We start from the raw sequence: 15,556 nt of genomic DNA on the forward strand, positions 1-15,556 counted from the left end.
GGCTGTGCTGTTACCTCAACTGTTAACATTGATCATAATAAACACAACGACCATTTATGGCACAGTCAGCAGCCTAAAACATACAGCAGATGAATCACGAAGGTCATATATTGAACCCACAGAACCAAAAACACCAGGCTTGCCTTTAACCTCAACACAAGTTTTTGTTTTTGAACTGAGAAGCAGGAAGTGTGTGTGTCGTTGCTCACCGATGGCGTAGACGTGCGGCGGCAGCGTGCCCAGCGACCTGCCGTGATACTGCTTGATGGTCTCCGGCGAGTAAAGCTTTGGGATGTCATAGTACGGGTTCACAGCGATCAGGATGTTGGCTACAAATGTCTGGCAGAGGAGAAGAAGAAGAAGAGGAACAAAACTCATTTAGAAACATTTTTGTATGACAAAAGCAACAACACAGGAAAAGTACAACCTCTTATAGTATGTACACAAACTTTCTCTTTAACTTGCACACACTTCCCTTAGTGATTTCCTACATTTCCCAGAATCCCAATGCAGCAAGAATGTCAAGCTTTCTGTGCTGATATGTAGTGACAACGACTGATTTCATTTTTGTAGTTTAGAAAAAGTGAGTCTTATCCCATAAAACTCAAAGTTTAGTCTCAGCTTCAGACAGTCTATAAACCATCTGAAGCATCAGCTGCAACACAATTTAAACGTCGAATCCTACAGAGTCTGCACTTCTAGACCAAATGTGTCACAACAGGCAAATAAGACCTGACAAGCTCAGAGAAATGCAGCTTTCTTTTGCCCAAAATTTGGAGGACATAACCCGAGTATCTGTGGCAGCTCTGAGAATATCAGGATCTATTGTGTGCAAGAAGATTAATTCATGGAGCGTTCAGGTGATCCTCATCAAATCCTGTGGTTGGGAAAGTATCCAGGGCTGCAATTAATGTTTATTTTCATCAGCTTTGTCCATAAAACATCAGAAAAATGTAGAAAATGTCCATCACATTGTCCCAGAACACAAGGCGACATCATCAGATGTCTTGTTTTGTCTGACAAAATATCCAATTTTCAACAAATTCTCACATTTGAGAACCTGGAGCTGTCAAACATTTGGTGTTTTTACTTGAAAAGATTAATGATTGCTTGATTATCAAAATATCAAGATTTAGATCATTCGATTGACTAATTGATGCAGCTAAAGAAATATCACATGACCCCATTGTATTTACCAGGAGTTTGCCTTCAGATATTCACTGTTGCATCACTTTAACTGGACCAATGAAAAGCAACGGCAGGGCGTCAATACTGGAGGAAATCTATAAATTCAACTGAGGCTGAACTAAATAAACTATCAATAAATATATGTCTCTGACATGAAAACAATGGAGGAGCTGTTAGACTTTAATCCAGTCACTTCCTTCTTCGGCCACTAGGTGTCAGTGTGCACTGCGTCTGATTCACAGCCAACTTCAGCTGCGTCACTTCAGAGGAAGATGAAGTTTATGAAGGATCAGATCTGAGGTCACTGCTGTGTTTACATGTGTGTTTAGGTGTGTGTGTGCTCTTATACTTCTATCTTAAAGGCCCCTGGAACAAAAAGGAGCTGCTCAGTCCCGATTAACCCTCCTGTTCATTATGTACAGTATTCCTATTGTGGAATATTACATAGCCCGAGTTTTGCTGTGGGGTTTTTTTTTCTTATCTTCTTCATGTTTTTATCCCTCCAAAAGAACAAATACACAAACACCAAAAAAGGGGGAAAAAGCAAAATATCAATCCCCTCAACAATAATATTGTCATATTAAAAGCAACTTTCCAAGGATATCTGAGTCATAATGATAATAAAACAATATGTACAGTATCAATATAGCAATATGTGTGTAAGAGCCATATCAAGACTAGATCAGATATATTTTGTGATTTTCATGTGAATACTGTAGTAGCTAAAATGTTGAAATGCTCCTTTAGTTATTTTTGTACTAGCGGTGTCAAAGGTCTTAGAGGACTCTGGAAATGTCTTTGAAATTGTTTTCTTTTATGGACCTCAATCTTTTATTTATTTTGTACTATTTATTTTTGATAGAAACAGTGGCTTATTTCTGTGACTCTACTGACCCTCATCAATGTAGAGATGATGATTACAAGTGGCACAAGATGCATCATTTCAAGTTTCAAATTTTGTAAACTTCAATTCAAGGGAACTGAACATATTGTGGAGGAATCACAGATAATTAATAAAATGTTTGAGCAGTCTTAATCAGTACTTACATAAATTTTGTCTTTGCTGTATCTCACTCGAACGTTGTTGAGCAGAGTGGCTTCATTCAAGTACATCAAAGAACCTGCGAGACACAAAAAGGACGAGAAGTTACTGAAGCACTTAATGCAAAACACAACCTGTCTGATAATAAAACTTCATCATAGAAATACTACAAGTAACAAATCAAGACAGGCCTCAATTAGTGGGACACTTCTCTACTGCAGCTACAATTTCTAACAAGATATGAAAATCTTCCTCAGAGCAGACTAACATTTGAGAAGAAAACTAGACTTTACCTTTAACTAACAAAATAATCACATTCAGCAACTAGACAATGAGTTGTAACAGTCACAAACAGGAGCCAGATAGAGAGAGATATATTAGAAAGAAATCGAGTGATAAATCTTACAGTTATCCTCCACATGTTTGTTGACATCGTCCTCTGCAGGGAAGACCTGGTTGATGGGAGCCAAAAATGTCTGTAGAGAAAAAAAAAAAGAGAAGAAATTGAGTTTATGAATCATTAAATCGAAAATCGTATGTGAACACAATATCTTCAGGCGCCAACATACTGGATCAAGTCGGAGTTATTTGTCAGCTGAGGAATTAAGTCCATTGATCTAGTGGACAATAACGCCCACTAATGATTTTACTCAAACATTTAATTTCCTACTTAGTTTACAAACCTTCTCAGGGTGAGATAAGCCTCCATGTTCATTTATAGACATATATAACTTTTATAAAAGTATATAAACATCAGATTAAATACAATCACACCAACAACGAGAAACACGAACATCGGAACAGCTTCTCAATTCAGGAAATGAGGTTTTGTGAATGTTAGAAAGATAAAGAGGAAAAAGCACCATTTATTAAATCATATCATATATAATTATGATGGAAAACACCTTTTTTATTCCACACTGCATTAGTTTTTCTGAAGCTACATACTTGTTTCAAAACTTTTGTTCCATCAGTTATTTCGTCAATCCTGAATATTATCTTTTCATATGTTTGCATTTTTAGAAATCTATTTCTTACTGTTCTGGTATTATTTAAAGTTTGATCTTGTTTTGTAACCATCTCTCCAGCTTCTCCGGTCTCCGACCTGCAGCTCAGTGCATGAAGGCCTGATGAATTATTTGGAGGCAGAAGGAAACAGGATCAGAGTGAAGGGGAGGCTGGACAGAGAGAGCGTGCTGACTGAGACACTGAGGACAGTCACAGCAGAGTGCAACCACTCTGCATTATTAACAGTCCCATAAACTCACACGTCAATCCCGAATAAAACTCACAAAACAACTGCCAGCATCTCTAATTACAGCCACTATCCATCCACAGATTATAAATCAGGTTTCCATCCAAATTTTAACCAGAAATGTCAGAAAATCGATAAAAGAAACTGCCAGTTAATGTGTGTTTTCATCCACTTCTGTTTTGCGAATATTAATGAGTTGAAGTAAACAGTTGGTGACGCTGATTCTCCTATCGAGTGCAGCTAACTACATAAAGAAGAAGATGGTGCAATGCGATGACGTAATTAATAGAGTGACAGTCAGAGCTGAAGCGATGGAAAACGTGATGGAGATCATGATGGACAGAACAGCTGACATCACAGCTTCTTGCTTTTGGAAGTGTTTTGATAACAGGCCTGTGTTGGTTATACAGACAGTGAGCTGACAGTAAAAAACGTCATATTTTGTCTCTCCAGCAGCAGGGCGGATTGTACTTAGTCGCATTTTGCTTTTATCGATACATCAACTTTCCCACTTCGTCCAATATTTCAATTTTTTTTTTTTTTTTTTCAAATTTCCAGTGTTTCCACTCACGTTTATTCATGTGCAAATTGAAAACCCACCTATAGATTAGTCATTCACATTCACTCTCACTTCATCAGTTCGTTCGTTAAGGCAGAAGTCATAAATAAATGTCATAGCTGATCATTCTAAACTTAGCACAAAAAGTAAGGAAATTTGTGTTTGGTAGATTATTTCTTTGTTGTAACAATGCTTCTTGGCAATAAATCTTATACCGTTGGAAAGCCTGTTTATTTTTAAATGGTGCCATATTTGTAAGGAACATGCATTTGTGGGATGAGCAGCAGAGCTGAGTATGTGGGTTGTGCCCATGAAAAATTTGCCAAATCTTCTCTGCCAATGCCAAACAGCTTATTCTGCCATTGACTCTTGTTTAGTGTTTGGTGGATTGGATAATTGAAGAAACAAGACATATTGGCAATTTAACAATTTATTCATTTAACAAACAGGAGCCTCCGTAGCATGTGGAAGAACCATACACAGCCACAACAGCCTGGCACCTCCTCCTCATGCTGAGTCACCAACCTGGTCACAACCTGCTGTGGGATGGCATCCCATTCTTCAACCATATTTTTCATTGGGGCGACCCACATTCTCAGCTCTGCTGCTCATCCCACAAATGCAGGTTCCTTACAAATGTGGCACCATTTAAAAGGGAAATAAACAGGCTTTCCAACGGTATAAGATTTATTGCCAAGAAGCATTGTTACAACAAAGAAATAATCTACCAAACACACATTTCCTTACTTTTTGTGCTTTGTTTATATTTTATCATTTCCAGGATAAGTGCTCAGAAATTACATGATTAGTTTACATGTAACAATTAACGCAAATTGACCCCTTGAGGTACAAATGTTGTTCTCTGCTTCGCTGTTCCATCTGTAGTTTACTTTCCCTCTAAACGCTATGAGGCTTTAGCTCACTGCACATTTTTACATTCTTTAAAGCTAAAACCAACCATGTTGAACTAATACAGGAGGGTTTAGGAGGACACATGTGACCTCATTGTTTTGAGGGGGGGGGGGTATAGGGGGATGTCGGTGTTGTATTTCTGTGATCGGCAGGCCAATCACTGCCAGCTCAAACAGGCTCTCCCTGCAGGGCCAAGTCATCTAATCTGTCCAATTACAGAGGCAGTGCAGGCCTTCAGAACACCGAGGCTGCCGTGCCAAGGTGACGTACAGTCGATTCATTCTTTCCAGTGGTGGCATGTTCCACATTCTCAGCCCAAACTGGCTGGATTCCACAGAGCTGCGCAACATGAGGAGAATAGAGAGGAGAAAACGGGAAGAAAGAGGAGGTGGAGGTGTAGGGGGGGAGGTGATGCAAGGCCAATAATCTGAGAGAAAAAATAGAAGCTAAACACTGTTCGGCCTGTCAACACCAACAAAGTGGTGACTGAGTGCAGAGATCATAGTGTAACCAGAAGGTCCCTGGTTTGATCCCCTCCTACAGCTCATATGTCCTCAGTTGTTCCAAGTTAAAGCTTTGTTCAGACAGAAAGCAAAACACATTTGACCGCTAGAGTGTTTGTGCAGTCTGTGTTGATTTGCCCCAAACAGCAAATGTACCGACTGTACAGACGTGATATTTAACTCCAGTAGAGCCGCAATGATCAGTCGATTAATTATTTAGTCGATCAACAGAATATTAATCGTCATCTATTTTAATAATCCAATAATCGTTTAGTCATTTTTTTAAGCAAAAATGCCAAATACTTGCTGATTCCAGCTTCTCAAATGTGACAATATGATGCTTTTCTCTGTTTTACACTGTAGTAAACTGATTATCTTTGATGTTTTGGAGTGTTAACCGGACAAAACAAGACATTTGAAGACATCATCTTGGACTCTGGGTGATTATATAAAGGGCATTTTTCAATATTTTTTGATTTCATAGAGAAAACAATTAGTTGAGAAAATAATCTGCAGATTAATCAATAATGAAAATAATTGTTAGTTGCGTATTCATTCAGTCTCTTTTGCTTCAAATAGCTGTTGGCATTATAATTCCTCCTAGAAGGGTATACTAGTCACTATATTACAGACAACTTTAAATACCTGTTGCATAATCTCTTCTCTTTCCCTACATCTTTTTAAAAACCTCTCTCTCTCCATCACCATCATGGAGGCGGATGCCCGCTGAGATTTATTGAAACTACGGGACAAAGAGTCAAACCATTGTAGCTGATAGTATGACAGGGTATCATGCTCTCTGTCTTTCCCCTGACGTCCATCTCAGGAGGCCTGCCAGCGAGTGAACACATCGTCAGACACTGGCACAAACTGGCTGCAGCAGGACAGACCGGACATTGTTCTGACTCTGACTGTTACAGGCCTCTGCTGCGGCCCGGAAAAACTCACTGTGACAACAGATCTGAGGGCTACACGTGACCCTGTTTCTGAAGCAATGTTCACTCCACAGATCCATCAGTCGGTTTTATTTCCTTTAAATGTCACACAGATCTGATGTTTTTTTTTAACTGTTTTTACCCTGAACTGAACCTCTCAGGCAGCACTTCATCTTGGATCTTATTAGACTTGCAATGATTTATTGATTAATATAATATTTGCCAACTATTAAATTAATCGCCAACTATTTTGATAATTGCAGAAGAAGAAAATTGCCAAGTTCTCCAATTCCAGCTTCTCAAATGTGAATATTTTCTGGGTTTGTTTGTCCTCTATGACAGTAAACTAATCAAGAAAATACAGATTAATCGATAATGAAATGATTGTCAGTTGCAGCCTTAAATTTCTATAAACTACTGTAAAGCATTTTATTTTGTAGGAATAAATTGTTGAGGGCAATATAAGATCAAGGGCTGCAAGTAGCCTGAAGGTGACATCCTCAAATGTCTTGTTTTGTCTCGACCAACAGTCTACAACCCAAAGATAGTTGGCAATTAACTGTCTGTCAATGAACTTATTGATTAATCACCTAATCATCACAGCTCTATAGAAATTTAAAGTTTGGTGGTTGGTTTGGTTCTGCCAGTTCCTTGGAGACAAAACTCAGGGCAAAAGAATGAGATCATGTAAGCAAAAAGGCTCCATGCAATCTTGTTTCATCAGTACTGATGTAAGCGACATGTAACCGAAGTAGAAAGTCAGATCTTAAGGGATAAAAACCAACATGTGACTTGATTTTGATTTTGAACGCTTAGACTGGAACTTCAGCGTTGCTATGACAAATTTATCTTCACCTGAGAGAGTGGTCTGTTTATATGCCTGCAGCATTTTGGCTGAGTCATTGTCAGGACGAAGAACAAGTAGACACATGAATGGAGAGAATGCTAATATAAATAACAGACCTGCACCTGATAAAACATCTCAGCTTAGTCAAAACTTTAACCAGAATGTGAAATATATAAAATGAATATATAAAATACATCAGTTAAGACACATAAGTTATTAAAAATGCTTTGTATTAGCACCTTTTTGGAGATGAGCAGGCCTGCAGTGTGTAATAGCACGAATGTGTCCCTCATTAGATGCAAACTGTATGTCAGTTTTTACTGCAAAGATATGCACTGCACATCTGCACAAGATATTATGTTGTTCACAGAATATAATAATTTGTATGCACAATTTCTAATCTTCATTTTCGGGACTTCTAGCCTCTGTAAAATCCATTTTTGTGGATCCAAGCAGACAACACCTGCTGTCCTCTGTGAAGGAGCAAGATACATTTTTCAGAGCCACCTTTCAAACCTACAGGGGATGAATATTTGATGCTCAAAACACCGGATCTCTGTGCAAAATACCTTTAAAATCCAAGACGCTCAGTTAAATTTATATATAGTACCATTCACGTGAAGTGCAAAGATCAGAGCCATGGTAACTAGAAAACAGGTGGACTAAATATTTCTGGATACTGAGGTGAACATGTGCAGCACAGGAGGTTATAAAAACTGTAAAGGTGACTACATCATTGCAGAATAACTGCTGCTCTTCAAGCTGCAAACCTGCCTCCTAGAAATTACATTCATATTCAACTAAATTATTTTCCCAATTATGTTGCGTTAACAAACATGAAGTCCGAGGAGGTTAGGGTTAGGGCCAGGGTTAGGGCCAGGGTTAGGGTTAAGGTTAGGGCCAGGGTTAGGGCCAGGGTTAGGGTTAAGGTTAGGGCCAGGGTTAGGGTTAGGGTTAGGGCCAGGGTTAGGGTTTGGGTTAGGGTTAGGGCCAGGGTTTGGGTTAGGGTTAGGGCCAGGGTTAGGGACAGGGTTTGGGTTAGGGCCAGGGTTAGGGTTAGGGTTAGGGCCAGGGTTAGGGCCAGGGTTAGGGTTAAGGTTAGGGACAGGGTTAGGGTTAGGGTTAGGGTTAGGGCCAGGGTTAGGGTTAGGGTTAGGGTTAGGGCCAGGGTTAGGGCCAGGGTTTGGGTTAGGGTTAGGGACAGGGTTTGGGTTAGGGTTAGGGTTAGGGCCAGGGTTAGGGTTAGGGCCAGGGTTAGGGTTAGGGTTAGGGCCAGGGTTATGGTTAAGGTTAGGGACAGGGTTAGGGTTAGGGTTAGGGTTAGGGCCAGGGTTAGGGACAGGGTTAGGGTTAGGGCCAGGGTTAGGGTTAAGGTTAGGGCCAGGGTTAGGGTTAGGGTTAGGGCCAGGGTTTGGGTTAGGGTTAGGGCCAGGGTTAGGGACAGGGTTTGGGTTAGGGTTAAGGTTAGGGCCAGGGTTAGGGTTAGGGCCAGGGTTAGGGCCAGGGTTACGGTTAAGGTTAGGGACAGGGTTAGGGTTAGGGTTAGGGTTAGGGCCAGGGTTAGGGTTAGGGTTAGGGTTAGGGTGGATGGGGGGTGTTTTTGGACTTTTTTCTGTATTAAACCAAAACCACAATCTTTCTCTAACCTTAACCAAGTGCTGCCAGACTCTAAATACAACCATAAAAAAGTTTAATAGCGCTGTAGTTTCCTCTAGCGGATACTGTACTGCAAGATCAGATATTTTGGTGGGAAAAACAACAAGGCAAGCTGTTTGTGAACATTTCACTCAGACGTTCAGTGTCAACATTTTTGCAACTTGCCAAATACATTAATTAACAAAATTTCCTTATCATGCTGAGAGAAAATGTAATTCAGCAGCATTACATTTCTAATAAAACTATTTGCTGTTGTAATTTAGTCACATATGAATGTAACTTTTATGAGACAGGGTTGGCAGGACAGATGAAGAAATAGTGCCTGATACTTTCAGGACAAATGCATGAAGACTGACTTGTGCAACAACCACCACAGGTAAAAAAATTTAGGATAAATAGGAAAATGTTCCACATGTGATGGACACCACACAGAGTGCACATTCACTTTCTGTCCTGAGAACCGTGTTCCCATTAAACAGTGACAGACATGTGTTTTATAGGCCGACAGTAAATAGAATTAGCGAGGAGGCTCTTTGAAAGGGAACACTCAGTCATAGAGGCCTTCCGGGTAAAGATTACCCAGTCAGACACAAAGCTTTAGGAGTTACCGCGGCGACGGGCTCTCAGTGACATTAAAAGCTTTGGTGAGAGCGATACGGCATCTCATCCAGCGGAAAAGTGAATTAACAGTGAATGGGGAGGAGATATCGAGGAAAGCCTGTTTGTCTTGCTGTGAAGAGCGACTTGACTTCAAACGCCGCTGATTAATTTTGTACTTGAGCCACATTAGACCTGCAGGCAGTAAAGGTGAGTCAGTAAGTAAATGATGTTTTATTGCTTCAGGAACTGTGGCCTCCTCCACCAGAGATTAAGTGACATGTTAAATCATTAACATACTTTAGGTAGATCGGGTAAAAGGCCTGGCAGGAAACTAAAGCTCTGAGAGATTTCAGGAAGAGTAATGACAACAATTTATTAGCAAAAATTGTCTCTGGAGGTTCTTTAACTTAAAGGACGGCTTCACAGTTTTTCCAAGTTTGTCTTAAAACAACAGTCAGGTGCCAAAATAAACACTGAAACATGTTTTTCTTGCTGTAATCATTCCTCCTGTTCATGCTGGCCATTAGAAGTAATGAACTTACAATGTAAGTGATTGGAGGATAAAATCCACAGTCCTCCTTCTGTGCAGAAATGTATTTTATAACTTTATCTGAAGCTAATATGAAGCTTCAGTCGTCCAAATGAGTCAAATCAAGTAGATATCTTTCAACGTTACAGTCTTTTTAGTGCCAACGTCCCTCTTTTTGTTACTATACTTCCACCTCAGCTCAACAGGGAAACGCTGTCCGAGGAAACACAAAGAGGGAATTTGATGCTAAAAAGACTGTAAATGTGGCAGATATCCATTTGATATGACTAACTCAGACTGCTGAAGCCTCATATAAGCTTCACATCAACTTTTAAATGCATTTTTGCGCAAAATGACTGTTTATCCCCCATCACTTACATTGAAAGCACATTTGAAGGGGATCTTTTAATAGCCGGTATGAACAGGAGGAATGATTACAGCGAGGAAAAACCTCTTTCACTGTTCATATGGACACCTGACTGTTGTTTGAAGACACACTTGAAAAAATTGTAAAACCATCCTTAAAAAGTTCTGACACACCACAATAAAGCCAAACTTAATTCATCCAAAAAGCAATTAGACGAATCAGAAATCCCTCAGTTAAAACCGCAGCAGTAGTTGCATCTGTAAGCATTTTGCTCGCTCACCTTTCCTTTCTGTTTGAGAGGTTCGATGGTGAGGCTGTCAGCTCCGATGTCCACTATGGTTCCCAGCTGGAACCCGTCCGTTGGGTGGGGCGCCCACACCGGCTTCCCATCCTCCATCGCACCGCTCTGAGGGCTCTGGAAAACATGACACAACCAACAGTCAGAGGTGTGTTTTCTTCACTGTATACAGTACAACCACTTCAGTCACTTAAAAACTACAATTTCTGTGTCTTTTTTTAAAAATTTGAAATAGACGGTGGGTGTTTGATTGAAATACCAACTAAACATATTTGTCTTCTTAGTAACTCAAAGCAGATTCTTATTTTTTCTCTCCAAATGTGGCACTAATCAAATCCCAAAGTTTTTTTTAATGTCAAACAGGAAAGACAGTTAAAAAAAACCCCAAAAAACTCCAGTCCAAAGTGTTTTAACTTGCTTTAATCTCTTGAATCTTGGTTACAATTAAAGGTAGAGTCAGTGATTCTGGAGTAGCAAGGATGTTGAAGAGCAATAAGTAAAATAAAGTTGTGATGTGGTCTCTTAAGTTTAGAGATTAATTCAAAAAAAAAGAAGCCATCCTTAATCTGTGGCTTACACACAAACTATCCACTCACATGTTCTCTGAGCTCTCGAGGGGCTTTGTGGAAGCCAACAAACCAATTACAGTGTTACTGAGTCAAAGCAGCAGCTGATCGTGTTACTCTGATAATGTCGTTACAGTCTGAGGACCTTTCCCCCTCAGTCTGACCTCTGATCCTCTGAGCCTCTGCTGATGTACAGGGCAGGGAAATAAAAGGGAAATATTCTAGTTGAGGTCATTTACTGCTTTAAATTTCATCTCAACCAAGAGAAAAAAAAACTATATTTAATTAACTAATGAAAAACACTACAGGGATATGTAACTGATGATAAAGCAAAAGTCAAAGCATGTTGAAATACTCAAGAATTTATTAACTTGGCTGCAAATTTTACTAGTGCTGAAATGATATGTTGATTCATCAATTGGTACATCAACAAAAATCCTCAACTCTCATTAATCATTTTCTGCTTCCATCTTCAATGTGAGGATTTGCTGCTTTTCCCTTTTTATATCTTTGTTAATTCAATATCTTCAGGTTTGGGTCAGACAAAGGAAAACTTAAGTGACCACCAAAGTTATTACAGTTCATCCTGAGGAGGACAGGAATGTGTGTAGCAGAGTTCATGGTAATTTATCCAATAGTTGTTAAACTATTTCACTGAAAACCACAAATGTGAACCTCATGGTGGCACTAAAGGAAAAATCAGAGGATCACCAAAGTCAACAGGATTCAATCTTCAGAAACAATAAACATCTGTTCAAAAAACTGCACCAATCCATCAGATAGATGTTGAGATTTTCCAATTGATAAAAGACAAATCTGACCTGTAGGTGGCGATAGAGGAAAAGCCAGGGAATCACCAGTCTTTATGATTAATCATCTGGGGAACACAAATGTTTGTACAAAGTTTCTTGGCTTGATATTTCAGTCTGGAACAAAGTGGTGGACCGATCAACGTCCCTAAACTCACACCACTAGCGTGATTGATTCATCTACTTGGGCAATTATACTACAGACTAGAACTGCAACAATTACTTGATGAATCGATTAGTCAATTGACAGAAAGTTAATTAGCAACTATTTTGATAATTGAATAATCATTTCAGTCATTTTTTTAAGCAAAAACACAAAAAACTGCTGGTTGTAGCTTCTCAAATGTGAAGATTTATAAGCTTTTCCATGTCATACATGATAGTGAACTTAAATATCTTTACATCAACATGAGGTCTAAGAAACTATTACAGCATTTTTAGCTATTTTCAGACATTACAGACAAAACAACCAAGAAAATAACCTGCAGATTAATGGATTGTTAGTGGCAGCCCTGCTACAGACCAGACTCTAAACATATTCAGGTAAAGAAATGTTAAGGTAACCACAGTCCTGAAGCTGTACTTCATTACTTCCCACCTCAACTCTTTCCATGAACATAAGCAGACCACAAACTACCAGCATGTGTGAGAAAACAGGAAAAACAAGTTACCAACCCCCTGGACCAGACAGTATTTACATACACACAGTGCCGAGTCCAGCTTATAGATCATTTAGTATTCAGGATGAACTGTGTGAGGCTCCAGATGATGCTGTATCTCATGTTCTTTTACAGGTTTTATAGACTACCCAAGTCACGAACAAGACTACGTCAAAACCTAGTATATAGTTGAACCGTGTATGGTCTATGTGTGAAATTGTGGCCAATTTGTTTCAGGGATAGTCAGTGGTAGTGTTGAAAATGTGAATTCCTGGATATTAAATGTTCATCTGCAATTTTCTGTAGTGGTCCCAGTAATACTTGTTGTTAAAGTTTACTGAAGTAGCAAATCACATGACATGATTAAGCTACATTTGAGTAAAAAAAAAAAAAAGTTATAAATGCAGTGATTGTTATTTGGGCTGCTTTAACTGTGCGTTCTGCCTCATGCCTTCCGGCGCATTGAGTGCTGAAGCGGATGCAGCTGGAGCTGCGCAAACCAACGTTGGAGGTTTCTCATGTGCAGCAGCCCCAGGCGCAACACCGGGTGAGCTGCCCGACATCACCCTGAGGAGCGACATGACGCTCCCCCACTGGCACCGAGGCCACAAACCTCACGCGCTGGGTCAGCAGCCGCAGCAACGCCTCCACACGCTCCTCCAACAGTCGTGCAATCACGGCGTGGGAGTCCAGGTGCAGACCGAGGTAGGGCACCTCCTGGCTCGGCTGCAGGGCGCTCTAAACGTTCAATAAATTCAGGAATGAGCTGCAGTCAGTGGAACCGCTGTACACGCCCCCTGAGGACGTAATAGAAAACATTTTGACAGAGCAACAGCCAATGGAGAGACTCCAATGCTTGGCCGGCCGACCAATGGTGCAACTTCATCACTCAGCGACTCAATCAGTCACAGACATTCCTGTGTGTAGGCCTGGCTCCACTGTTGCGGTCCAGCCAAAAAAAGACATGTCTGAGCATTATGCTGGTGCAATATAATATGCAATATAATCAAAGTTTAGTTTGGGTCTGTAGTTTGCATGTTGACTGTTGACATTAACAGCACAACCAGGCACAGAAACCTGGTCAAACTAAACTAGACATTTTACTTACGTATTAATAAAGTCACTCGTTTCACTATTTTTTAACATATTTTGGGGCATTTTTATGCATTTATTGGAGATTCTGACAATAGGGAGATGAAAGGAAACGAGGGGAGAGATAAGTGGAATAACATGCAACAAAAGTCCCCAGCTGGACTTGAACTGGGGACGTTTTGTGGTTCAGCTTCTTAAACCCTGAGTCAATATTAAAGTCACATTCTGTGATTCAGCTTTAAAACAAGATGTCTCTTACAGTTTCCATCCACTCATCTGTGGCCGACATGAAGCTCCTTACAACACACAGCGGCTCTCCCTTTACATCAGCCAAACTGCAAACTCAATAACAGCACAAGATTTTTCAATAATGACCTCGACAGTGCGGCACTGTCCAACACTGAGCGCTGCACTAAGAGGCTATCAAATTCAGTTAGGGAAATTAAACCATAATCGTCTGAGTACAGTTGTGTCCTTTATGTGCTGAGGTGAGTAGAGCAGCTTGATCCCTGCGGAGCCAGTTATGTAACCGGAGGATCGTAAATGTCTAATGGACATTGTAATGGCTCTGCTATCTTCACTCACTGGATCTATTTTTTGTTGTTCATGTATATAAACGCCTGAATTTATTGGCATTTGACGTACAAGTATTTTTCAATGGTGCATTTCATTTGTTTGCAACTTTGTCCATACACATACACAGCAAAACTAGTTTTTCATGTTTGTATTGTGAGAGAGGACAAGAGAGAGAGAGAAGGATAATCTACTGATATAACAGCAGATATTAGTCCATTGCAGACCAGCATGTCAGCTGATGCCAGAGATAAGTTTTGCCCACCAGAGAGTAGTGAAAAGTTTATTACTCAACTATAAAATGTCACCGCTGGTACAATTCTCAGTGTTAACCCTTCATTCAATATGCTTGTATTGTATTCAAAAGAGCCCCTAAAAGTTGCTGAGTCGATGCAACAGTTGACAAACCCCCCCGAGTTGGCTCGCTGCCTTTTTTTTTTAGCCACGTCATTATACATGTTGTAACTCACAACATGACAGGCTGCAAACCTTTACAGATTTTTGTGTCTAAATGAGCTGAATACATAACTGTGATGGAAACGGAGGACAGCATGACACATAGCGACTGTGTTTCCTGCTGAGTTGTCAGCTCCGCTCTTAAATGCAGTGAAGTCGGTCGTTTAAACAGACGTGTACCAGCGTCTCCTCCTCTACTGTCCAGTGGGATCGACTCTTCAGCAGCCAGCAGGAGAGATGCTCCGTGTTACACTTTGATTTTTATATCTGAACTGTGACCAGGAGGGACACTTTTTTTATTTCTCTGTGTGGAAATCTGATGTTTTCACATCACAAATGATGCACAGCTTTAAAACACAAGTCTCACAGGTAAAATAGGAGACTCATGTAGGCCGTTCTGTCAGTTTGGAGTAGGAATAATATTTCTCATAAGAGGCTGTATTGAGGAAACAAACAAATTAATAATGTTATGTTGTTTAGTATGCAGGCCTTTGACAACGAAATATATGTAACGAGATAAATAAGCAGAAATATAGACGCTTCCAAGAAGTGTGATGCATATTTCATTTGTATTTGTGATGATACTATAAAAGAAACTACATGTCTGATGACACTGTGTGGATGTTTTTGTGTTGAGGTCAGAGAATCTGCCCTGTAGCTAACAGGTCACAGGTTCAAGCACAGCAAAAACAAACATCAGAGGTTCTGTT

General features: G+C 40.0%; 1 protein-coding gene across 1 annotated transcript in view; it reads right to left on the reverse strand.

The window, feature by feature from the left end:
• myo6a (myosin VIa) overlaps positions 1-15,556 on the reverse strand; it is a 168,968-nt gene that overhangs the window by 130,553 nt on the left and 22,859 nt on the right. Inside the window, exons 2-5 of the mRNA XM_042391332.1 lie at positions 10,674-10,808; positions 2,637-2,706; positions 2,236-2,309; positions 210-339 (exon numbers count right to left, since the gene is read on the reverse strand). Of these exons, the coding sequence (XP_042247266.1) occupies positions 210-339; positions 2,236-2,309; positions 2,637-2,706; positions 10,674-10,790 (391 nt within the window). The 5' untranslated portion in view covers positions 10,791-10,808. The remainder of the gene's footprint in view (positions 1-209; positions 340-2,235; positions 2,310-2,636; positions 2,707-10,673; positions 10,809-15,556) is intronic.

Source organism: Thunnus maccoyii, chromosome 17, assembly GCF_910596095.1.
Source record: "Thunnus maccoyii chromosome 17, fThuMac1.1, whole genome shotgun sequence".
Classification (NCBI taxonomy): Eukaryota; Metazoa; Chordata; class Actinopteri; order Scombriformes; family Scombridae; genus Thunnus; species Thunnus maccoyii.